Source organism: Scomber scombrus, chromosome 6 (assembly GCF_963691925.1).
Source record: "Scomber scombrus chromosome 6, fScoSco1.1, whole genome shotgun sequence".
In the NCBI taxonomy this organism is placed as follows: domain Eukaryota; kingdom Metazoa; phylum Chordata; class Actinopteri; order Scombriformes; family Scombridae; genus Scomber; species Scomber scombrus.
In genome coordinates, this window is record NC_084975.1 from 9,203,998 (window position 1) to 9,230,775 (window position 26,778).

Below are 26,778 nucleotides of genomic sequence, written 5' to 3' on the forward strand. Positions count from 1 at the left end.
CCATTATTCCCAAGCGTTCACAGTAAAACATTAATAACAAAACATTCACTTTTCATAAGAAACACAAACTATACAATAAATCCTTTACATGAATGTAGTGGCTTAATCCACTTGGCAAAAATATAACAGCGTCCTCCCATTTTTATTAGATTTCCATACACATTTCTTATATAAACATCAATCTGTTCCTGCTCTTAATGTTTGTAGCAGTTAACAAACCCCAAACTCTTCTTAAGACATATTTTCACATCTTTTGGATCCATACAAAATAAAAAAATATATTAAATAGTCAATTCAAGCAAGCAAACAAACCAAGCACAATAAAATGAAAATCTATAAAACTAAGTTTTCTGTATGTTAAGTCCATCTCAAGAATAGACATTGGAGGAAAAGCCTGCTTGAGGTGTCCTTCAAAACACAAAACAATAATTTTGCATATTTTAGACCGTTTTTTACACAATCAGTACAATTTAAATCCCTGCCCACCATCTACTGAAGCATACCATAGTTGAATATATTTGAATGTTTTTCCAGCTATTGGTTTCCATTCATTCCAGTACATGACAAAGACTTGAAACCTGCTCATTAGGTTGGTAATCACATAATCATTATTTTTGTTGTTTTACTGCGAGACTCAGAAGTTTGAGTTTACAATCACCAGCAGCACTTTCAGTCCATTTTGACGTTTCAACTGAAACTCTAACACAGAGGGACCAACACAAAGCAAGTTTCAAATCTTTTTAAAGTTGGTTTGAACACTATATGGAAACCAATGATTGCGTGGAAGTGGTAAGAAAAAAACCACTAAAAGACTTGAAAGGAAAAACAGCATGCTTTAGAAAATAGTTAAGTAATCCTCACTTGCAGTAAAGGGGCTAAAAAATCCAGAACCAATACAGGTAAATTCTTTTCAGTGTGTGCTCATATTTAAAAAATAAAAAATAAGACAGCTTCAAGGGTTCAGAGAAAAGCATTAAAGAGCCGTCTTAAAACAATCCCTTCAATACCATGCATCTAGCATTTTCTTATCACCTCAACAACTACATGTGGTTAATCCATTTTTTAAATATACCGGTTGGCATGCAGTGCTTCTTTTAAATGATGCTTAAGAAAAGTCTGGGAAACTGCAGACGTCAAACAATCGCATGAAAATTTGGTTTAAAAAAAAAAAAAGTTGAGCAAATGAGATTACACCTTTGCTTTCCTTTGGTGAGTTTGTTGATTTCACACTTGGAATAAGGAATAAAAAATAAAAAACCAAGGTATGCATACAGACAAAGAAGTAAAAATAAATTAACTGTTGTATAATAATGTATTTTCAATTAAAATGGAAAGATAATGGTCACATGTACCTGTGGTCCCAGTGGGTTTATTTGCAAATAGTCTTATTGGCAACACACACAGACACACACACACACACACACACACACGAAAAGTGGCGCTAACTAACGAAGTGCAACAGTATTAGTACTATCTACAGGAAGTACTACTTTACTGTAATCCAGCTAATTTAAGTGTTAAGTGTTAGTCGTTCTGCTATAAACACAACATTTCCCCACAGCAGATATTCTTGTGCTCCTCCAGTGTCTCTCCTTATCTCTATTATATAACATCTCTGACAATCACTGTCTCTGTCTGTAGGCACAGCTGTCTTTAGATCTAGTGTCTGAACTCAAAATCATCATCCAGTGTAGCCTCGACACCCAAAGTGCATTTATTAAGATATTTCATTCAAACTCATCCCCACATGATCAAACACACACAATCTTATTTATGAGTCTGCCTGTAATTTGTTTAAAAAAAAAAAATGAAAAAAAAAATGCCACAAGGTACATGGATTAAAAATGTTTGATGCTGTATCAGTCTGAGGTGTTATGATTTTCCCAAGGATTTCCTAAAACAACTAATCACTATTAGCATACTCTTAGGTAGACAAATATCAGTCTAAGCACACATGATTGGCTGATTCACACCTGACAGACAACTTCAGCAGTGCTTTTTCATCTTTGTTCTCACAGATTTGACTTCCCCAATGAGGGAAAATATGAGGGAATACATTTGTAAACCATATTTCAGGTTATTCCTCTATAAGCGCTCCTATAAATCAATGGCATCACTTACATAAGGTTCCCTAAATTAACTCATATCTCAACCACATACAGTAGTCCTTTAAACCATCCAGTGCTAGGCAATGCATCACTTGTTTACAGTTTGAAAACATCTTTAAAAAGGAGGACTGAGTAAAGCCCAGTTTGGCCCCATGCAGGGTCTGATTTGGTTAGACAGGACTCCTTAGGCACTGGTTTAAAAGGAAAAGGAGGTCCTGTTAAATATACACCATGTGTGTGCGTGTATACAAGATGTTATCTTGTACACACATACTGTTGAATATAATGTATACACTGTACATAACATTGTCTGTACAACTTGCAGGGAGCTGCAGGTTCAGCTGTTGTCTCTCTGTAGCGCAGCAGGAAAGCTCTCTGACTGCAGCAGCCTACAACACAAAATAAAAATACATTTGAAAAAACAATAATTATTGTGTTAAAATAATAAGGCTGGGAACATTATACATTTTGCTTACTGTCAAAATAACTCACAAAAGGACCGAAACCAATAACACATGAATCTGTCTCTCGTGACCTTCTGACTTTCCTGCCCTTTCTGTGGGACATAAATCTTTAAAATATGTTTAAAGATCTTTAAAATATGGCTATTACAAATAAGTAGTTTCACTTTGTAGAGGTCTCCGTAATTTTCTCAAAAACAGCTAGTCAAGGTATCTTTCAGCAAATGATGCTTAACAGGAAGGAAATAGTGTATTAGTTGGGGAGAATTTTTTGGCTGCATCCACATTTTTGGTGTTCTAGTGAGTATTTCTGTGTGTGAGACGGAGTAAAAATGAACTGCAGTTATAAAGTGATACAGACACTCTACACTGTCAGACTACTGAACTTCACTCTTTTTCTACCCCTCATTAGAGGAGAGGCTTTAACTCTTTTTCACTTGACAGAATTGTTTTATTCTTCTGTGGCAGCAAAACTTTTACTATTTATACTTCATCAGATACTCCTATAAGTTCAACTGCGCTAGCTACACATATCTAAAGCAGACTGACTATAAACAGACATAAAAACATGCTAGCCTAGCAGCGTTAAGGCTACAAACCACCCATAATGCAACACTCCTCATCCTCATCAAGTACAGATGCCTCTAATAACTGCTGTTGTGAATATGTTGACTCTAGTCCTTGAAAATAATGCAACCCACTTTATTTTAAATTGGATTATTCATTTTGATTATATACACCTGCTAATGGGGTCAAACTATTATTGGTTTGGGTTTTTTTTTGCCATCGGTACTTATGCCCTGTGCAGTATTATAAGCATTCAGGCTCTCCTTTAATTTGTCAGTCCTCTGTGTATGTTCTGTTCAAACCTGAAAAAAGAATGAGCAGGATTTAAATTAAGGTTTGTTTTTCACCCTGGATATCTGAAAGGATTCTTTTAAGTCATATTCTTTCTTATATTCAACCTTATTAGATACAAATGCGTTAAAAATCTTTGTTGTATGAGAGATGACATGTATAGTCATACATGTAACTATATATTATATTGTTCCTCCAGTATGAAATACTCTGAATGCTTCCCCTTCTTCAACCCGGCGACCTGGAAGATAAGCGACAGCTCCGTGGAGCGCAGCGCTCTACAAATTTAAATATTTGGCTGCAGTGGGATCTTTGTGTCACTGGGAGTTTTGGGGAGTGCCCGTTGAGGATGTCACATTTTATAACGGGCAGTGTCATCACATGCTCGCTCTGCCGCAGTAGCAGTGTGGAAACAACACTTTGGGCCCCAGACAGGCCATTCAGTGACACACTCATCCTCTCAGTGTAATACATCAGTCTCAGTCTAATTCACTCTGTCCATCCCTCCATGCCAAAAACTGAGAGAGAGATTGGCCTCTGCTTCCAAGTTCAGTCTGGCATAGGTCATCAGGTCAAGTCATTAAAAAAGCACAACAACAAAAATGTATATCTTGATCCTCTCCCAATTATTTACAGCTCAGGCATATTGATCAAGTACTCAATGCATCTTACTGAGGACACCCAGAACTGAATATGGTTTGGCTACACAATATTACAATGTGACATTAAACTGCACAAGATATGTGGTTAAATTCAAGGATCTCTCTCTCTCATCTCCTGACACTGCAAAAAGATGCTTCTGTTGAATTGAATAGTTTGGTTTTCTCCTAAATGTCAGCAGAGGACAATGAATTTCAATCTGAACGATCAATTGAAAGTACAGCAATTCTTAAAGCTGCAATATTTTTTGTTTTCACTTGAAAAAATGAACAAAAGATTTACCTGTTTCAAATGAACTTGTCTGCAGAAAGGTGAGTTCCTGCTGTGTGCAACGACTCGACATAGGCCAAGGCACTCTGCATGGAGGTCAGACAATAACCTTCCTCTCCTATTAAATAGCTGCAACAGAGAAGACATGTACATAAATTAAAAACAAAATTTAAAAAAATCATAAACATTGTGAGTTCATCCATCGAAATAGGGAAACTAATAAAAGTCAAATAGGGACACAAACAGAAAACAACTTCATGCTGAACACAATGAAGCACAACCACAAAAATCCCAAACATCCAAAAAGACAGATTGGAGCCCCAATTTATCCGTTTTGCTGAAAATCGCCACATCAGCATTTCCCAGCATTTGAGTCAAAGATCAAACATCTTTGCCCAACCTTAACCAGAACAGTAAGTGAAAAGGATATGCCTTTTCTTTACAATACACTTTTAGAGCTGTTAAACAAATATTAAAAGGATGGGCAGGGTGAAGAATGTGGGCAGTAATGAATGGAAGCTTGATATGTGAGAAGAACAAGTGAGGAAAGGAGGGAGGAGAACAACTCAACTCTGGCTGACCTTGGACTAACAAGAGCGAGACACGAGAGCGACTGCAGCCAGGACGCTGCGCTGCACGGATGGAGACAAAGAGGAGTGATCCTCGGATGCTTATCATTCAACAGTGGAGAGAGCTGTGGTCAGGGAATAGTGTACAAGCACTGTATGTTCATAATCATTGGTTTAAAGACTACTGAAATATCCAATTTCAATTAGAAGTACTGTTACTTGAATGTAATTGTACTCAAGTACTTGTATAAAAAATGACTCAAGTAAAAGTAGAAAGTAACTCACTTAAAAAAGTACTTAAAGTAAGTTACATAGTTACTCCCATTATATCTCATGCAATGAACTGAAAAAGGAAGGGAGGTGTGTTAAATGCTTAGTTATCTCTCTTCCTCCTTTAGTGAAGGGTTCATGAAATAACTAATTTATTTTCCGTGTTGGAGGCGAGGCTAACTTTTAGGGCCCTATTTTAACGATCTATAGCGCATGGCGTGAAACGCAAGTGCCTTTGGGTCGTATCCAAATCCACTTTTGCTATTTTAAAACGGCAGAAAAATGGTCAATGTGCATGGTCTAAAAGGATTGGACTTAAGTCCCCTCATTAATCGTGTGTGTTTTGGGCGTAACACGCGGTAAACCAATCAGTGTGTCATCTCTCATTCCCTTTAATATCCAGGAGCGCAGTCACCTTGGCAGATTGTTAGTTTGGCGAGAAAATGACAACTGCGCCGGGGGAAACTAACGAAGACACATGCGCCACGCCCGCCATCCGCTGACCGCAAGATGGGGCCCTAAATCTGTTTTGCTTGTTCTTGATGCAATGCATTTGACTGGCTGTATGTTCCAAGACCGTGTTTTTTCTATCTTGCAAAATCCGTTGATCAATTTAAGGCACAAATAAATCATTTAATCAGTAAAAGATTAATGTACTAATGTAACAATAATTATATGAGTATGTAGTAGTATTAGTATGATACATGGACATGACCTTGATCATTTTTTTGACCTCAATATTGCCACACTTCACATTAGCAGCTAAGAGGCTATTCATTTCACATTGGCTGAGCAAGTAGTTGCCTCTATTCCTCACTGCAGAGACTGCAGCAACAATCACGAGGCCTTGCAACCTCATTCACAGTAATCAGGAAACACCGGGATATCAACCCTCTCACAGTAGAAGTCTTGTGGCCGGTCTTGGTTCCACCTCTTCCTTTCAGTTCAACCCTCAACCCACTGAACTACATAAACATCAAGTTGGGACTTTATTTGTATTTTTTATAGAGAAGAAAAAAAACAAATCCCAAATATCCTGACATTCCTAAGCCACTGCCAATCTAACCAGCTGGCTTTTACTACCAACTGTTTTTATAGCTGAGTAGACCTCTCGGGTGTGGTCTGAACTCACACGCAATGATACTATGATAGTATGATGTAGTATCTCGACTCATGATCCCCCCCCCAGACCCACTTAACTGTCCTTCTGGACTGCTATCTTGCCATCTTAGTTGTTCAAACACCCCATCATGATAATCAGAAAACAAGAGTAAGATGGACGTAACATTAAAAACTGGATACTGGACTGTCAGCAACCATTTACCTGTGATTGCATGGACACAACTACATTAATACCTACAATTTGGTAAGGATCCTTTGAATTTGGTTGGTAAAAAGAATTTTGACCAAGATATGTACAAAGCGAGACATTTTCAAAAAAAATAATCTTGTCAGTTCTCTCTGGTGGACAAACTGATGTAATATTGATTAGTTAGTTTCCCATCTTATAAATGCTAATTCTGACATTAAGCCGAATTGAATACAATTGTAAACATATAGGTGGTATAGCATTTGCTCTGGAAAAAAGGTCAAATTTAGAGCCTTTTGGGGCCAAACTATACAACACTGACATATTATCACCTTATGTAATTGGTTTGGTGAATGTGTTTTTTTTCAGGGTTCTTGTTATGTTCATGCTAGCTCACTGCAACACTGTCATCCTGGGACTGAGTAACACCTTTGCTTTTCCTTCTATGCCAAGTCAAAAAATGTCTGTATCTTCTGTAGCTGCTTAAAGTTCCATTATGTAGACTAGTCAGTCGCTAATTTTAGCCCCTTTCAGACATGCAGCTCACTACATAAGAGTGAACAGTGCCTCAATGGAAAAAACCCCCATCACTTTACTTGATGAAGCCATATCATGTATTCCATGTCTGAAAATGGCTTTGGTGATGCAGCTGGTGGTGTAGAGTGTCAGGGTTTGTTTTACTTCAGCTGGATATGAGGAGGATGATGAGAGTTAACAGAAATTAAATGTATTAGTCACTGTGGTTAGTGCGAACCAAACTGCAATCATTCGTCATTTGGTTGTTGGCACATCCACTGCTCTAATGTTAGATTTGGCATTTTGCAATATCCTCACATTTGACTGTGCAGGTAGGCACAAAACTGTGACTAAACCCTAATCAGACAAACCTCACTGCTGCAAACAAAGGAAACCATTCACCATCTTTTCTCCCATAACCATGACTCACCCTTCGTGAATGAACTCCTCCAAAGCGGCACATTCAGATACTAGCTGTGGACACTGGCACCGCAGAGCCACATAGGACAGGATGGGCAACAGGTCGTCTGCGCCGCTGTTGGAGGAAGAAAAAAAAAAGGAGGAGGAGGGGGTAGGCGGTGAGATCAAGTAAAATAGAGGAAAACAGAAGTAAATAAATAAATAGAGCAGACGGGGGGGGGGGAATTGAGAATGACATTTACAGAGTACGATGGCGTGTGCTCTCCAGGGGACTGAATGGAAACTCAATCAAAACTTAGCTCTTAATGGGATGTGTGTTCAGGAATGGAAATGATAAAGCCTTTTTTTCTTCCCTGGTCTCTCTCCCTCTCTCTGAGATCTGTTGGGAGGACAAATTGCAGCCTGGGAGATGATGACAGCCTGATAGCATTCTCCCTGTGTGCAGACAGTGACCATTTGTTTATCAGGACTCACACGCAGGGGCTAACTGCTTGCTTGCTAGTTTGCGTGAGAAGATAGGTTTGCTGGCCCCCAATTGACCCGGCCACATGCAACTGGATACTCTTCCTTTCTGCAGGTTCTGGAAGGTGTGGACTGGCTCATGTAACCGCAGAGAGCTGGACCTCACACGCACACGTACACACACACCACAATCACAACCTCTGAATTATAATCTTCTGAGTTCACTACTGTAAACACACTGATTCCCCTCACGCGAAAACAGGCGTCTCTGCATTCCGAGGATACAATGCACTCTTCCCACATGCATAAATATGGATTGAAATGGACGAGATTATGTTCCCTTAAGAGTTTGAGATACATTCCAAACTTCGGATAAAACAAGTCAAAAGACAGCAGAAACTGGCGGGGGGGGGGGCTTTAATTAATAAGATACAGAGGGAAAAGTGGTCTGATGAAGCGGCACAATGGATGTGGACAAAGGCACACTCAATTAAATGAGACAAAGAAGTTACCAAAAAAAGAGTGTTAAAAAAACAGGGCAGTGTCTACAGCTCTGCAATTCAGTGTGTTTGTGAATGAAACCGCAGTGGCAGGGAGTGGTGAAAAATAAATAAGCAGAGACACTGATGAGAACTAAATAAGCAATGGAAAATATAAAATACAAGTCATCTGTCAGCAGGACAATTATTATCGGTTAAAAATCAACTCCGACTTCTATCGGTCAGGTCCTTCGGGGACCAAATACACTTTGGGTGAGCCACGGTGACACGCAGAGAAGCAACCTGGATTGAGACGGACTAAGAAAGATGGTCACGTGTGCTGAAGTGAACCTCTTCAAGGAATCTGCAATCAAATTTAAAGCCAGAAGTTCACTTCTGTATGAAAGTTTGATTGAATTAGAGCAGTCAAAGGTCACCGGCGACATTGTGAAAAAATAAAAATGGATCTGTGATGATTTAAGTGCCAGAACCTTGAAAAAAAAGCAAACATTTGAAATGCTGGGTTTGATTCATTTCTTATTTCAGGCCAAACTACTCCAAGCTACTCCAAAGAAATGACTACAAATTATATCTTGAGATGTTAGATTGTATTGTTGGTTCTCTGAAGAATAAACAAGAAAAACACAATATTTAGATTCCTTGTAAGTTTGGCCTTGTTTGACTCATGTATCCAGGTAACCGGACAAAATCCACATGGCATGATTCAGTTTTCTTTCTAGGGTTGTTTATTTCCTTCGTTGTTGCAGCTTTACAGAGAAAAATCATTCATAACTTTCCCTAATGATATATTTGAGAAGTGCTTTGCTCAGTCGTCTCCTCTACTCCGCCGTCTCTGATCACTTCATACTCGCTCCAATACAAGGAGACAGATATGGAGCAGGAGACATAGCCCCAGCCATTCTAAATAAAAACCCCCATCCATCCAAAAACAAAAAAACAAAAAAGAGACGAAAAGGCAAGAGAGTCTGAGGAGGGCGAGATATCAGAAGGAACAAGATATTTTTGTGCACGTTATTCTCCTGATACTGGGTGTTTTGTGAGTCGCACTTACTGTAAACAGAGGATTTTTAACCGGCATCAAAACTGTGCACATACTGTATACACACACATACATAAAAACTCTTTAAATGTTGGTGTGACAGTCTCCATGGGTTTCCTGTCAGCTGTTTGAAGCTCTGGTAAAAAAAGTGCCTGAAAAACACAGTAAACACCCTCTAGGGCTTAAATCTCCACCCACCTTAGTAAAAAGACCCAAAACAGTTTGTTTACTAGTGTGTTCATTAAGATTCTCCGTCTATGCTTGTGCAACACTGATGCCGAAATATTCAGCCCTCTAATGTACTAATAGGGTTAAACTGGGCAGTGATGAGGTCAACTATAAGTGTGTCATTGCATCCACAAAAAAGACTTTTGTCCTCAGCGTTCCATTTATATGTCAATGTTTCAGACAAACTCTGTGAAAAGCAGAACAATTTTTTTTTTTTTTTTTTTTTTTTAAAAGGAGTCTGCTTATGACCCACTGAGCCTTTGTCTGACCCTCTGAGCATCATCGCAGACTCCACAAACCTCCGTGTCTTGCCTGAGCTCCTTGTTGGGACCCTGGGTCTGTTCCACAACCAGACAGACAGCACGACCCACTTTTAGGCCTGGCTATGAAGAGGCACTCTATAGGGGGGCAATAGACCTAGGACAGCCCCTGCTGTGCCAGGCCTAGCTGAGCACTGATGAGACCTGACAGAGCAGCTACCGTGGGCAGAGAGCCCTTAAAAAATCATGTCTTGGTACTTCGACTGGACATTGGAAAGTTTTTTTCTTCCCTGCCGTAAGCATGGAGTTAATGGGGAGAAGGCTCCTATTTTTGAGTTTAATGAGGGGTGCTTCGTAGGAATTCGCATCCCCTAATAGTTGTAGTGTACCGCTCTGTACTTTTTCACCCCGCTTAATGTATCCTTGAACTGCCTAGTGTGTGCCATCGATTTTTATGCGATGAAGCATCTTAATGTTGGGGTTTACTGTTTCCAGTAAAAAGCCTGATTTCATCTGTTGACTAATACCCAAAAACTGATGATTCACTCACATGGCAGCTGTTTTGGGTGTAGATTCGACCTCGTGGAGACATCTGTAGTCCTCAGCGCAAGCGCAGATCAGGCGTAATACCCTCACTGTAACACAGCAGAAGCAACATGTATAAACCATGTGAAAAACCTCTCCTTAAACTAATTTACAATATACAGACACAGAGCACTGATGATCTTCAACTGAGCATGGCTTGTTTTAACTAAGAACACAACTACAAAATGGATTGGTCCCAGATGATTGGAGGTATTGTTTGTTGAAGGTAAATAGTCAAACTACATATCAAATTTAGGCTATTATGGATTCTGTTTCAGGAAATTGATTCAAAGGACGTGATGACTAGCTTTTTAAAAAATGTTGTACATAGAGTAGCTACAGCCACCACCTTTCAACAGTCTTTGACATCTACTTGAGTTCCACATTTCTGAGTTTACCACTACGAAATAGCAAACAAATGGCTAGCAAAGTGGTACACAATAGTAAGATCCAGTTCCATGACACCCGAGTTCACAGAACAAGTTGTGACATCTCTAATTTCAATAGACGCTTATGTGTGATTGAATTTCATCAGCTTGGCGCACATTCTCTGCATGTAGCGGCAAAGCTGAAAGGACTCTGGCTTACCCGTTTGAATTAAACAAAACAATGGTTTATGTGAGTAAGTGGACTGTTAAACAGTGAGCAACACCTTAACCTTTAATCGAGGCTTCTTGTAACAATGTCTAAGCTAGCCGGCTGGAGAATATGTTTTAATTTTGTACTGGATAAAATACTGTCTACTGCAATGAGGACTAATACTGAGGAACCCAGCTCTTATTCTCTACAATCATCAGGTGGCCCATATTATACTTTACTAGTTTTAGTTGCTAAACTGTTAATTCTTGGCTCAACAGCCTCTAGTTTTATAGTAGTAAACAGGGGAGATAATCTTTTGTCTGCATTGGACAACAGACCAAATTATTGTGTGAGGTGTGTGCTTTTTTTCCCCTTTTTTTCCTTTGAAAAGTGCATTACCACCTGTGTTAGCCAACTGCCACATCATCCAGGAAGATATACAGGTATACAAATCAAACCTACACAAGTCCATATGATACTGACAACATATGCAAGAAAAAAACATAAATTCTCTGAAAACCTTCAGAGGGCATGATACTATAAGATAATACACTAATAAAGCAGTTAAGATGAGTGCGGGAGAGAGTCTGGGTCTAGATTGCCCTCTTCTGGTTGAATTAATCCTGTCTAAGAGATGCTATCTGTCCTGAAAGTCAGCCTTTGAGTGAGAACAACACGATGCAACTTACCGATACATTCCAGCTTCCTCTGCGGACAGCAGTCTTTAGTGAGAAGTCTCAGCTCCTGAACTGCAGACTCGTATGGGTAGGACCCTTGTAATGCGGCGGGGTCCTGGGGGAACAATTTTAATGGTACACCGACATCTCCAGGTGAAGCGTCCCGATACAGCTTCGAACTGGTCTCAAAGGCCAGCTCTCTTTCCCTGTGAACTTTCCTGAAAAAAAAGAGAGAAAGAAAGAAAAAAAGACGTTGTTAACAGACTCAAAACCAATTTTTAAGTTGGGACATCACAAATTGAGAAACATGCAGTTTGTATTTTTATAAAAAGCTACTTGTTCTCCACTTCAATTGTCGTTATCTGTTGATAAAATGCAGTCCATGTATGTGTGAGTATTTCTGGCTTCTGGATGGGGGCGTTTGTGAGCAACTGTGAGGACCCTGATAGCAACACAGGTCAAAATGATTTAACTGATTTAAATGATAACAAACCTCCCATACTTCTAGGTATATTTTAAATATTTTTTCATATCTGTGACACTTTGGGTATTTTGAAATGTAGAGGTTTTTATACCAGTACAGTGTGTTTAATGTTGTCCTGTCTGTGTTGTTGAACTATGAGCTCAGAAAGGCGAATTCCAAACAACACTGTTGTAATGGCAATTAAGTTAACCCAACTATCTGCAGACAAACCACAGTAAACAATTGTCTAACCAGTCTTATAAATATTTCTTTACAAAACTAGCCTGAAGGACTAAGTGAAAAGATACATCTTTGTTTTATTTTCATTTAAAAACAACACTTGTCCTTTAGCCTGTAAGAGATTACAGTCACAGGCCAGAACAACAGAATAAATAAAGTCTTTATCATAACACTGAATTGAACTTGTCAGTTACTGTCATTTATCTCTTATGTAACTTTATGTGGCATGATGTGTGTGTGTGTGTGTGTGTGTGTGTGTGTGTGTGTGTAGACTGTAGACAATACTATAGTAGTATAACTTACTAATATACTAATAGAGCTGATCGTGAGTGTAATGATAATTAAACCAGCAGTAGAGGCTGGGAAGAGGCTGACATACTTAGCATTGCACTGCCACATGCTGGTCAATAAAAGATACTAACTCACTGTGTTGCTAGGGAACAATTCATGCCAAACCTAAATTGCTTGCTTTAACTGCAGTATAATAATAAACTGACACAAATAAATGCCTGAACCAAGTGACCTCCTCCTGGTTAGCCGTAAACATGTTCTCTCATGAGCTCTCGCTTTTTCAAAGAGTCATGTTTTGAACATAACCAACACAGAGACTGGGGTGGGGGGTGGGCGTCCAAAGCAACCATTTTCAAAACTACTAAATTAACTGCTAATAACTACTAAACTGTTATGCTTTTCAGAAAGTGCTCTCCAGGTTGTGATCTGGCTGGCAGCAATCTGTATTAGATAACAGTGTGTGTGCAGTTGTCAGCTAGGCCAAAGTCTTGAAGCAGGCAAAAACAACTCTATACGCACACATGAGGCAGTCAGAGGTTACCTGGCAGTGTATTTGGTTTAACCAGCATGACTGATTTTAAAAAACAGGCTCTTGCTGTTGGAAATAATAAATTCTTGTGTTTGAGTCAAAACTTACCCAACAAATGATTCTAAGCATGTTTAACCAATACTACACAGTGCTTTTGTAGAGTTGAGTGAGCTCAAAATACAATCAAGCTCTTAGTCTAAGAAAGTGCTGCATACCTGGTTAGCGGGAGCAGTGAGAAACATTCCATGTTCAAGATAAGAAAAGCATAATGTGTTTTAGGCTGCAGTACCTGAAAAGAGCCACTAGAGCGCTCCACAGGGGCGTGAAGAATGCTTCCTCTATACTGGCAAGGCACAGGTCCTTAGAGCTGGCTGTGTTTAGACACTCAAAAGACAGCAAACACAGTGACAGCAGCTGATCTGAAATACAAAGAAACACAGCTAACATTTAATACCCAATAACTTTCATACTGACTGTTGATGTAAAAATTCATCCTTGAACATTTCCAACAATCAATTTCCTCTCAATTTCTCTCTCATTATGCTCACCAATCGCTATATGAATGTCTTTGACAATAGCTTTCAGGTGTTCTTTCAGTGCTCTTGTCTCCAGATCGGAGATTTGGGTATCATCTTGCTCCGGCTGCACTGACGAATTGCAGGTCAGCTCTGAATCGTAGCAGGTGTCGTCCATGCTGCCGTGAGGTGGGGCCCAGTCCAGCTGGGTCAGGAACTGCTCCAGATCTTCAAATGAGTTCTCCCGCTCCACCGTCACCTGCTCCTCCACTTCCTCGTCATCATAGTTTGTGTTGAGGTCGTGGGAGAGCGAGGGGGAGAGAGAGCAGTCGGTGTTGAAGCTCTGGGCACCAACGCTACTGCCTGCAGTACTAGTTGGCTTCCTCTGCGTCTCTGTAAGATGATCCCAGGAAAGTAAAGCCCCTTATTGTCAGATAATAATGATCTACAGCCAGGAATGTATGTAATTTAGTATGATTAAACAGCCATTCCTGTATACATTAAAACACTGTCAGGGCTATGTTTTGTTTCATTTTGACAGATGATTTCTCACTGAAAATGCAAACACAGCACAATCAGACCAGTGTGAGCTCCAATGAAAGTACATCAATATTAAAACTCATTATGTAACTCCTCTCCAGTACATAATGCTTTATTTACTGCAAAGAGAGTACAGAATGTATTACTTTCTACTGAAAAATTAACATTCAACCTTTTTGATGAAAGATTGTATTTGAATATTCTGAAATGATGGGTGTCATATTGTGTGTTTTGTGGTCTGTTATGTTTCTCTTTTAAAATTCCTAGGAGTAAATACAGTATTAAAAATTAGGATTTTAAAAAATATATGATGATACTATTATTTTTTATACATAGTTTCTGTGATGATCTGTGGTCACGTGACTGATTGAAACCAGAAGCAACCTCAGACACAAACCTTTTTGGGGAATAAATGATGGTGAAATGCAGAAGAGTTTTGACGGGCATCCTTTAGAAAAATGCCAAACATTCAGCACAGCAATTAGCACTGTCACATCATGTCACATCATGTCACATGTCATCAACTGTGACTCCCTATCAGTGTAAATCTATATTAAGTGTATGTATGTATCTTGTATTTTCAAGAGGACAACTGAATTATCAGCTGATGGACCCAAATCACATTATTTACTACTCTGTGACATCTCAAAATGGAAAGTACAAACTACATTTCACACAATTTTGATCCTATAACATGGTCAATCACATTTAAGAGCAGAGAGCAAAATGGTCAAAAACGACACTAGATGAGAGCAAAGAAAATGAAAAAGATAAACGTGATCTCATCTTTGTATAAACAACCTACCTGGGTGAAGCAGGTTGTGAGAGCTGCGAGAAGGTCTCAGTGGCACTGCAGGACTCTGGGGGAGACCTTTACTGACGATGGGGTAGAGCCTGTTGTAAACCCGATACTGGTGTTTCCTTAGCAACCTCACCACCGGATGGTCAGACTGGCTGAAGACAGAGTGCAAATATTCTGTAATGCCATTCAGATGTATACACCTATCAGCCAAAACTTTAAAACCACTGACAGGTGACGATACTAACATTGATTATCTTGTTAAAATGCCATCTATCTAGGGGTGGGGTGCATTAGGCAGCAAATTAACAGTCAAGTCTTTAAGTAATGTGTTTGAAGCAGGAAAAATGGGCAAGTGTAAGGATCTAAATGACTTTGACAAGGGCCAAATTGCCATCTCTCCAAACTCTCCATGTCTGTTATGTATTTGACTTACGTGTGGATAGTAACAATCTGGAGTCATACTACATAACTGGAGCTATCTCTAAAGTCACGCTACAAAAGGGAAACAAAAACTTTTGAACCATCATGTATTGACAGGGAGGCTGATACAACACAATCAGGCAGGTCTGTTGACCTTTTGAACACAAGCTAAAATCGGTTGTTTTGCAGTGCTGAAGGTATAAATATGATGACTGGTGTGTGGGTTGACATGCATGCTGAAAGCCTTCTTATATCACAGCTTAGTTTTGAACATACGATAAGTTGCTATAGTAACAGGGACATTCAGGAGTCAGGTTTTTATCAATACAACATATTATCTGCTGTGTTGTGGTAAAGCAGAAGAATTACAAACAACAAGTTATAATTAAAGTCTCGGTAGACTAAACTCACTGCTGAATATGGGAAACAGAAGATAAATCAGAGAAAATATTAGTTAACAGTTTAACTCTCTTATTACCTGAGCAGGAAGGAGACTAGGCCTGACACTAAAGTGACGTCTTCAGGATTCGTCTTCATGTTCGCTTTCCACAGTTTGGGCCAATCCTAAACAGAAAACAAAAAGATGAACAAGTGTATAAAATGCTTCCCTTTTCGATCAAAACTGATTTACTTGATCAACATAAAATCAGTTCCATTGTTACCATAATTTATTGTTAACTTGGATGTTTAGTGACTATTTTTTTACATTTTAGTGATTACTTGCAAACTTACATGGTCTTGCTCATATTCCAGCACATTGGCGTAGAGAACACGCTGCTCTTGATCCTCTGCTGTCATTGCTCCAGATGCTGAAAACCTCCTGGCATGAAACAACATAGGATACACTTTTAAAAACAACAATATGAAGCTTTCACCAACACTAACCACAGTTAATTAAGGACCATTGAGGTCAAAGATGCACACAACTGTGGAAAAATACAGCAATGTCAGCATGTAATACAGTAAGTGTTCAACTTTGACACCATCTGTGAGTGATCTCTTAAAGCAACGTTTGAAGCATTGCACATGTCATCTCAGTAAAGGCAAACCACTGCAAGCTTCTGCTATTGTAGTACTAACTAACAAACAAAATGATAGACAAATACACCAATTTTCAGGTGACTAAAGAAAGAAGGCAGTAGCTAAAAATCAGACTCAACTTTCAGGCTAATTCAGTGTGTTTGTAGAGAACTTTGTGGCGTACCTGTTGGCCTCTTCCTGTAGCCTCAGTCTTCTCTCCTCCATCTTCCGCTGAAGCTAGTGTTACAACAAACGTTAAAGAAAACCTCCAAACATCACAGCCCCATGTCACAGTGTCGCTATCTAATATAGTGCAAAACTAAATTGTTAATAATCAAACTCAGACTAGCCTTCACCAAAAAATGCAACGGAGAATAAAGATGTTTTCAAAAAAACTCAGAAAACAGGACAACAGAAGGATACAGCATCCTGCCTGGCTTTGGCTATGATGAGGTTCTCCATCATCTGCCGCTGGAGAGACAGCGTCTGCATTTGAAAACAGGAGAGAATAACACTTTGAATACATGCGATCATGCAATGAGTTAATGAAATCCATTTATTTAACTGTGGAATCAGCTCCTGCTAAATGTGTATGAGGAAAACTAAAAAAAAACATTATAATTAATTGTGTGAAGATAGACCAATCACGTGCTTAAAATGTGTCTATTAACAAAATAGGAAAACTGTGACTTTATTTAAAGGAACAAAAGGAACCACCATGGGTGCAGGAACAACACGCAGTCCAAAAGTCTAGATCATACTGCCAACCATTACAACAAACAGCTAAACACTGTATGAAGTATATAGTGATATATCAAACAACATAGTACTATCCTGTAGATTTTTTATTACTTTTCTTAACATTAAAAACACTTACATTAAACATCCTTAAACTCACTCTCACACACACACACCACCTACCCACATTAACAAACACACACATTCATTTCCCAGTTACTAACCTTTATCACTACTTGCCTAACCCTAACTCTAACAGAAAAATCAGCTTTTTCACAATTGAGGACATGGTTTGGCCCAAGTTACACAAGTAATCCCTAATTAACTTCTCCTTAAGTTTGAAAATTGTCCCCTAAACAGGCCAATGACACACACACTTGCATCTAGTATTAAGCCAAGATTTGCTGTATTATGTTCATGTTGTTGTTTTGTTTGGTTTATTGTCTGGTTAGTGCCATATGTGGCTTTTTTTTGTTAATCACTCACCCTGCACTAAACCTTTTTTTATTACAAAATAACGTTAATTGTCAGTAGGTTGAATTTCGGGGGGTAAACACCAAATGAATGCAAACCAGTGTCATTGTACTTTTACCGACACGACAGTCACTGTGTTGAAGAATATTAGCAACATTTCTTACAAGTGACAGAAGTTTAACGAGCCGCAGAAAAAAAAGATAATTTCCACAAACTTAATGGAGTCAGTTCAGTGCAACTTTACCTTTACAAACGCCTTCAGTTTTCTCCAGTAAACACGCAACTCCACCTGACGACGAAACATTTTCCCTGCCTGATGATACATTAGCATTACAATAATAATAATAATAATAATTTAAAAAAATCTCCGGCACAGCACACAATGTAGCGATATTTATAATAAGTGAAATAGTTTAACTCCGACGACAACTAAAGCTTTTTAAATGGCTTACCATCTTTTATCTGCCTGGAAATAGAGACGTTTTAACGAGACTAAACGGAGAAGAAAGGAGACTACTATGTCGCCAACACCTTATCTCGCCTTAAATAACCCAGGCGATACATAGACCTCACAAGACCTCTACACAGCCCACCCCCTATATGCTCAGGTATCCATTCATCAGTTCATTAAGCGACACACCTCTAAACCGGAAATGCTACCGGAAACAAGAACTTCGAAGTCAATGCACAGACGGTATCCCTCCAAACTTTGACTATGAATATATGTGATAGAAACTCTGCTGAAACTATAAACAATTAGAGATCTCACACACACACACACACACACACACACACACACACACACACACACACACACACACACACACACACACACACACACACACACACACACACACACACACACACACACACACACAGTCATCTGAGCATTTCTCGTTTTTGAGTCCTGAGGTTGAAAAAGCTATATAAACTTATTCAAGAGCAATCATGTGCCAATGATCCTCCAGACTGACTAATCAACAGAGGAGGCAAGCTTTACAAATTCACTTCAACATCGATTTTAAGGACTTAAAATGAGCTTCAAGTAACTCCTGCATTGGCACCTACTAAACTGTTGAGTGAAAAAAAAGGGGAAAAAACCCCAAAAACGGTTGAGTGAGCTTTTATTTTGAAAAGTGGCTGTGGTTGATTGAGCTGTTTTGGAGAACAGCTACAGTGTTTGTCCACTTTATTTGTGTTTACAATGGTGTCCAATCACTTAACTGTACAAAACACAGTCCAACCTTACCATTGGTTGATGTCTGTTTGACTACTGTACAGCCTGCTATTAAAAAAACAACTTTTTCATTTTAACTACAAAGAAATCACAAAGATGCAATAAATAGCAATGGTAAGTTCTATTATCCCTTGATTTATATAACAAAATCCAGTGTTTCATTTTCAACACAAATTTGGAAAGTTTTTCATTGATGCAGATCAAGTGACTGATTATATGATTATATCTGCTGAATGAGGCATTATTTATCCAACGATATAAGTGGACAAGCATTGTACAAATAAATAACTGAACTGTATCCCTGATGCGGTTTTACCCGGCTACTACTGGCCACGAAGCATGTTAACAACCAATCATTTGGATCTTTAAAGCAACAGTCTAATCTGCAGTGTTTAACATACAACAAGGATAATGCTTGAGCCTCAATGACACAAAGTACTGCATCCATTGTAAAAAAGTGCACTGTGTGTATTTAACAGCATGTTATCATATTAGTAACATATATCATGCCTTTCTGGAACGCATAGTAAACAGAGTGAAATGAATGAGATCAATTATGTCAGAATGGACTCAAGCACTGTTACGTCAGATATAGATTAAAAGTTTAACAAATTATCAACTGTTATTGTTGTCACTCTTGTTCAAGGTATTAAGTCATTGCTATGCTTTAGCATTTCACACTGCAGAGAACAATTGATACAGGATCAACTGTGTCTGTAGGGAAGCCCATTTTTGTCAGAAGTGATTTGTGACTGGAAACCTTACCTTACTATGCGTGTTGCTGAGAGTGTTATCAACCATTTTATATTTAGCCACTAACGGTGATAAAATAAGAACCAAAAAATGTAACCTTTCAGTTTCTGTCTTCTCTTTTGCTCTATTTTGCTGTTTCTTAAATAAAACTTGCATCTGTAATTTCAACTAGGTAATACAAAACAAAAATAAAGGACTCTGAAGGTTTTGGATCTCACATACACGTACACATTACAGAAACGACAATGTACGTTTTTCAGTTCGGAGTGATGAACATGGAACATGGACGACTCGTTTTGGTGAAAAAAAGGTTGCAGCTCATTGTCTAACTTACTACGGTAGGAAAGAAGCATCATTTGTGTTTTAACTCGCTTATGCGTTATTGATGTGTTCATCACCATGGAAACACGTCCGTTATCATTTCTGTAATGTGATTTGCAGCGTGTTTTGTTGTGGTATTTGTAGCATGTTTTTCAAATGATGTGCACGTGTTGGCAAATTGATGAAGATGTTTTGTCTATTTGCATGTGTTTTCTTTTTTAAGATTTTGTCTGGCATAGACACCTTTATTTAGCAGTAGACAGACAGGAAGCATGGGAGAGAGAGGGGGGTGAAACCTCCAGAAAGGTTTTCCACATTTTAAACTTAAACTGTAAGTATTTTCATAATATTTCCTACTTTTCAGCTACTTTAGTAGAGTGGTCTGCTCTGTTTTGGATGTACTGCACATAGCATGAGACCCTCAAAATGTAATAGCATTCCTAAAAACCATAACTTCCTGTTTGTCCATTGCTCAAACAGGAAGTTATGTAACTCATGTAAACAAAATGTTTGGTCTGACCCCAGAATCAGGAGGACTGCCTCTCCCCCTCCACACACTTACCAAAGACGTCTTTTGGTAAGCCTGACCAGGAGTGAGCCTTGCCAGACGAGCTTCATAATTGGCTTTCAACTTCTGGTTCAATCGGGAGGCCTCTTCAATAGGTGTCAGCCCCCTGCAGACACACACACACACACACACACACACAAACACACACACACACACACACACACACACAAACACACACACACACACACACACACACACCATTTTTAAAACCCTGGAAATCACCCGTACTATAACCTGTATTTCCAACCATGGTTCTAAAATGTAGATAAATGAATTTAGGCGTTAAAGAATATACTTGATGTTTTGACCTGATTGGTCGGTTGAAAACATTCTGCAGTAAAAGCTATTGACTGGTTCATGGACATCTCTTTGTTATCCCTGCTGTGTTGTTAGCTTCAGACAATCTCTGTCATTGAATGTAGCAATATTTGTTTTCCTTGATAAAATGGGTCTCTTACTTTTTGCTTCTGTCCTGTGACTCCACTGTTTGCAGTCTCTGGAAGACTTCAGGAGGCAGGAAGGGGGAGCGCTCCCCGCCGCCCTCTGACAGCACACGGCGGTGACCGGCTTTTGTTGGGCTGGTTGCTTTACACTCTGCGTCAACAGGCAGGTCAGAGGGAGGGACTATGACAGACAGAGAGACACAAAGTGGTGATTGGCTTAAAGGACAAAAATCGTGTGGATGTACATTGGCTGAGTTTGATTTGGGAACGCTGGGGCAGGCTCCAGCTTATTAAGCTATGAAAGAGAGTCATAGCTTCTCACTGGAGAGGAAATATTTACCAGTGTTTGTGATGACCGTGCCTGGGGGGACAGCGGTCTGATCGGGTTGTGATTGGCCAGGTGACAAGCAGGAGGAAGCAGGGGCAGAGGCAGAAAGCTCAGGGGGCTCAGCGCTCTTTCCTATAAATGACTTGGCTCGCTCCAGACACTGCTCAGCCAGCCTCAACATACGCTCCCCCTCCACTGCCACCATCTCCTTCTCGTCTGAAGCCAGGACAGACAGGAAGAGAAGAGAAAGGACGTCATGAGAAGGGATTTTGTTGTTTTATTTTTTTTTTTTTGAGAAAAGGCCCTCCTGGATTATTCATCTAATGTATGTCCGCAAAAGGTCATCACATGGCATGGAGAGAGCTCCGATTCAATTTGATCAAGTTGATTAGTTCAAGCCTAGTTAGAATGATTAACTAGGTTGGCAGGGGCTGTTACTTTGTGGCCTGTTTGTCCCCATGACTGAAGTCTGGACTGATGTATTGATCACCTTTCAGCTCATCTGACATCATCATTGTGGTCCAGCAAGAGCATATGATTTATGAATATTTTGAAAACTTTCGTGACTTATAACATGTATGTTACATATATTTGTATCTATGCTTATGCTTCAACGGAGACCTTGACCCTCCAGACCCTCCCCCATTCTCCTAAATATCTAAAGACTTACAATGATTAAGCTCATGTTCACATCAGCGATGTGTGGGCATGTTGACTGGAGAGAGATTCTCAGTCTATATGTGTTTTTTTCTTTTGTCTAACCTTTGTTTACAATATATAATACATTAACATATACAATATTTTCTAATATACTGTATAGCAAAATCGTACAGCGCATTTTAAAGTAAAAAGTAAAAGTCGATAACATTGACTTTTCTTAAATGTAGGTCACAGTGACACAGTGTGCTGTTTTGTTTTTAGCTGCTTTACATGTCAACTTAATCAAACTGACAAGGCTGCAAGATAAATAATTCAAAAGAGCCATGTTTAGCAGTGAGACTTCCACCACAGTATAAAATGAAGATAGTGTAATATGCCTGTTTGACAAGACTGCTGATCAGTACCAATGAAATTGATTGATGTTGCAGTTCCCACTGGAGGTCACCAGAGATCAGTAGAGAGCTGAGAGTGCTTGATGCAGTTTAGAGTTTAGAGGATTGGTTCACAATGTGGGTACTTTCACTGTCATAAAAGATCTCCTTCAAATGTGCTTTCAATGTAAGTGATGGAGGACAAAATCCACAGTGTGTCCACACAGTCACTTAAAATCAGATGTGAAGCTTATATGAGCCTTCAGCAGTCTGAGTTAGTCATATCAAGTGGATATCTGACACATTTACAGTCTTTTTAGCATCAATTTCCTTCTTTGTGTTTCGTCTGACAGTGTTTCCCTGTTGAGCTGTGGTGGAAGTATAGTAACAAAAACAGGGACTTTGGCACTAAAAAGTGCTATGTTGAAAGACATCGATTTGACTGATATGGACAGCTGAAGCTTCATATTAGCTTCATATTAACTTTTAAATACATTTTTGTACAGGAGGAGGACTGTGGATTTTGTCCTCCCTCACTTACATTGTAATCTTCTTCTAATGGTCAGTATGAACAGGAGGAATGTTCATTTGAGCACCTGACTGTTTTTTTAAGACAAACTTGAAAAACTGTGAAACCATCCTTTAATCAAAAAAACCCATCCAATATTGTTAGCTTATATCTTTCTTATTTCAACGACAGCATGTGTCCATACATATGAATTCCAAATGACTATAAAAAAGTCTTAATCAATCAATAAGATGTTTAGGAGCCATGACACACCATCGCCGCTTATATCAGTTGTCTTCACATCTTAGTTAGACCTTAGTTAAGACCTTTTACAAGCTCACACAAAATAAGACCTGAAAACTGAAGGTGTAAACAGGATGTTGCCATGGAGAAGGGGCCCAAGTTACTTATCCAGAAGAAGGGACCCATGTATGCTTTAAATAACAGTTGTGAGCTATAAATAAAAGGCTGATTTTATTTTATACTTAGCTGATATAATGGTTTCTATTATATAACCCAGTCATGTAAAGGGTTTCAGCAACTTTTTTGATCAATCTGACATGTTTTATTTAGTAGACAATACAGCAGTAACACATTATCACAGTCAGCAGTGTTTAAGGGTAAACTAAACAATTTGGCTAGCAGCTGATTCATTTCCTGCAAACTTGACCACAAGACCAACTGTTCAGCTGAGATACAGAAGAGGAGAGATAGGAAGTTTCATTTTTGAAAAGTTGACTGAAGGCCCATTTGGTGCAAACAATAATAAATATATTTTATTGTAATAATGCATTTTAGAATATTTATTTATATTTCTTTATCATCGGTCATGCCACCGCTCAGATCTTACTTTGTGATTCAGCTTCTTCCAGAAGTGCATGTGATATGTAGTTGATTGTCCGGAGGTATTCACAGTAGGCTTCCTGCAGAGAGACCACACGCATATGATATTTTCTTTGAGGTCAACAGCAAACAATACAAGATACCCACAGAGATAGTCATGTATCGCAGTAACAATCATTGTCAGTGTCATGTTAGTTAGAAATAGGCCTATGTTAAGACATAATACTCAAGATTTCATTTGGCTGACACTTCAAACATAAAAGTTAAGAGTTTTACTGTTGGCTGGCTTGTTATTTCCACTATGTTCTTGCACTTTATGTGCGTTCTAAATTACCATTTATGTGTTGGATTATGTGTTGCTTGTTCACTTGTTGGGTTGTCTCAATGCCAGATGTTGTAAACACACTCTGGTGATTATAACTGGCCATGTCAACATTTATTTCTGAAATCTGAAAAGTCATTTCAACTCCAGAACTTTTTTTTTTTTACTGAGTAGCCGCTATTCTTTTAGATGCCAGTCATTACTTTATTGTTCTTTCCAGTTCTCCCATCTCTAATATTGCCTTTTCTGTATTTAAAGACTCTACTGTTTCTTTTAGGATTGATTTTAAGATTGTTTTAATTACCATTAACAAAAATAACAACATTGAAGAAAAGAGGGAAAAATGCTAAAACTCACAAACAGAACCAAACAAAACAAACATTTTTTTACGATTTCTCTCTTACTGACCATCCCTTTTTTATGTCATAAAGTCATGAGTACATCGAGTTTAACAAAATATAATTTACTAGAGAACAGTTTTAGCCTTCCTGCCTCAACTTGACACTGCCTGGTGACTTACTGCTCAGAGCACCTAATGAGAAACACATGTCTTCACTCCCACCGATGAAGCACATATCTGCCCTAACATCGCTAAACACACACACCCAAAAAAAAGCCCCACACATCACAGCACATCTTTCCTTCAACAAAACATAACCAAACTACTCAACTGAAACTGGTATTTTGTTATTCGTGTGATATGATCAGTTAACAGATGAACTGAAAAATGGGTCTGAAATGAATAATTTATCACGAAAAAAACCCTCTTGCTAAACAGGGCCTTGTGAAAGGGAGGGGGGAGCACCTTTTTGTAATGTTATTCCAGTTGATGATTAAGGGCTCATAAGGTTATAACTTAAAAAAAAAACATTAATACACACAGTGGCAATTACAGGATAATGGTAATACATTAACACCAGGCTTTGGTTATGTAATGCAAGTGAGTAGTCTTGCAACTATTAATATACAGTGATTATTTTCATTTTAACTTACTTTTTATTTTATGTCAATGTCATCTTAAAAAAAGTTGTATAATTACTGAACAGGTTTTTTGGGCGGCCATTGCTCAGTAGATAAAGTGAGTCGTCCATTAGTCACAGGGTTTTTCTGTATATATGTATAGTATCTACAACACCATTACATTAGTGTGTGTGTGTGTGTGTGTGTGTGTGTGTGTGTGTGTGTGTGTGTGTGTGTGTGTGTGTGTGTGTGTGTGTGTGTGTGTGAATGAATGAATGTTTATTAAAATACAAAAGCACTATTTAAGAGTAGTTCATTTTAAAATACACACCCCATATGTCATAATAAATATCATAATAATTATCATAATAAATCCTTGTCATAGCATGGTTATGACACGGTAATATTAACAAGTCAGAATTAAAGATATCTCTATTCATTGTAGTGAAGCTGAATATGCCAACTACAAAAAACGTATTATAAAAAGCTTAAAGAAAAAAGGTAAATAATCTTTAAGAACACCACATTACCATTACAACTATAGGCTAATAATTATATGGTGTGGAAACAACGATGCTTTCTGATAAGTAGTGTCAAAGGTCCTAATGCAAACTGACTTGATATCTTTATAACAGTAGGCATTTTTATGTATTTATTACTATTTTATTCCTGTGTGCAGAGTGATGGTGATGTTATATTTAATGTGTCATGTTTTGAGATTACTGCTAGTTTATTAGTAGAATTTACTAGGAGAGTTAATGTTTATATCTCTCTTGCTTTTTTAGAATAGTGTCGTTTTAGTAAATAGTTGGGTTTTTTTTAAATATAGTGACAAAGCTTCTGGTGCTTCTGAAAGTGACTTTTTCTTGCGTCTAAAAATGACACCAGTGACTTTAAGTGCAATAACATTGAGTAAAGAGTTTATATTATAAGTGCGTACATTTAATGGCAAGCTTGTACAATAAGCATTACTGTGTGTTGAGTGTGTGTTAAATAAGCATTAGTGTGTGTGTTGGCAGCAGGCTTGTTTACGTGCAGTGACAGGTTAGCTAGCTGACAGCTCCGTCTGTTTACATGAACTCTCTGTTATCAATGCAGTTAAGGGGTGTGTCACTCTACCTTATGTCTGCTCCCTCCGTCCAGCTGTATTGCTACTTTGGCCATTTTCATGGCATTCTGCAGGGGCTTCAGGCCACTGTCAGCTGTAGCCATGGTTAATCCGTGTCCTCTCCTTCTTTTTCCTCCTCCTCCTCCTCTTCTTCCTTCTTCTTCGTTGTGTTGAGTCATGTAAACAAATCTTAAAGGTGCACACCGCCACCTACTGTACTGGAGTGCGTCGACTCATAGCACATTAATACATGATGTTAAAGGTCTCCTCCAGACATGTATTAAGATTTTTTTTTTTGAATTAAAAAAAATTTAAAACCTCAGCTGGGAACAATGATATCGTTGTAATAAACTTTTTACAAAATTATAATATAATTAAAATCCTTAAAACAGCATCTCTCCCTTCTCCCTCATTGGAGGCTTCAAGTATCCACATCAAACTGGCTCAAAATTATTTGTGATGTCACAAATCATGCTCACAGGCCAACCACTTAAAACTGAATTTTCAGCAGTGAGCTCAGAGAAACTTTCCATTTACAGCAGATGAATGTGTA

At 38.6% G+C, this 26,778-nt stretch overlaps 1 protein-coding gene across 2 annotated transcripts; it reads right to left on the reverse strand.

Moving 5' to 3' along the window:
• Positions 1 to 936: 936 nt before the first annotated feature.
• Positions 937 to 26,349, reverse strand: vps9d1 (VPS9 domain containing 1). Of its 2 annotated transcripts, XM_062421433.1 has the most exons (17): positions 26,237 to 26,349; positions 23,843 to 23,915; positions 21,466 to 21,669; positions 21,141 to 21,306; positions 20,677 to 20,788; positions 17,015 to 17,077; positions 16,776 to 16,828; positions 16,304 to 16,391; positions 16,050 to 16,135; positions 15,155 to 15,303; positions 13,843 to 14,202; positions 13,584 to 13,713; positions 11,784 to 11,989; positions 10,481 to 10,565; positions 7,452 to 7,556; positions 4,370 to 4,486; positions 937 to 2,497 (listed from the first exon to the last, which is right to left on the reverse strand). In XM_062421433.1, the coding sequence occupies exons 1-16, from the start codon at positions 26,327 to 26,329 to the stop codon at positions 4,375 to 4,377; spliced, it is 2,085 nt and encodes a 694-aa protein (XP_062277417.1). In that variant the 5' UTR covers positions 26,330 to 26,349; the 3' UTR covers positions 937 to 2,497; positions 4,370 to 4,374. The 2 variants fall into 2 exon arrangements, 1 of the variants encoding a protein (XP_062277417.1); XR_009925330.1 differs by lacking the exon at positions 937 to 2,497 and having other exon boundaries at positions 4,454 to 4,486; positions 7,452 to 7,820.
• Between the last annotated feature and the right edge of the window lie 429 nt (positions 26,350 to 26,778).

Bases quoted from the DNA above. Each gene is read 5' to 3' on its own strand.
- vps9d1 (XM_062421433.1), bottom strand. From the start codon at position 26,329: ATGGCTACAGCTGACAGTGGCCTGAAGCCCCTGCAGAATGCCATGAAA. The intron at 16,136-16,303 runs GTAAGTTTGCAA...TTTTCTGTTTAG, and splicing joins TGGAATATGAGCAAGACCAT to GATTGGCCCAAACTGTGGAA. The intron at 7,557-10,480 runs GTGAGTGAATCA...TTCCTCCAACAG, and splicing joins ACACCCAAAACAGCTGCCAT to CGGCGCAGACGACCTGTTGC.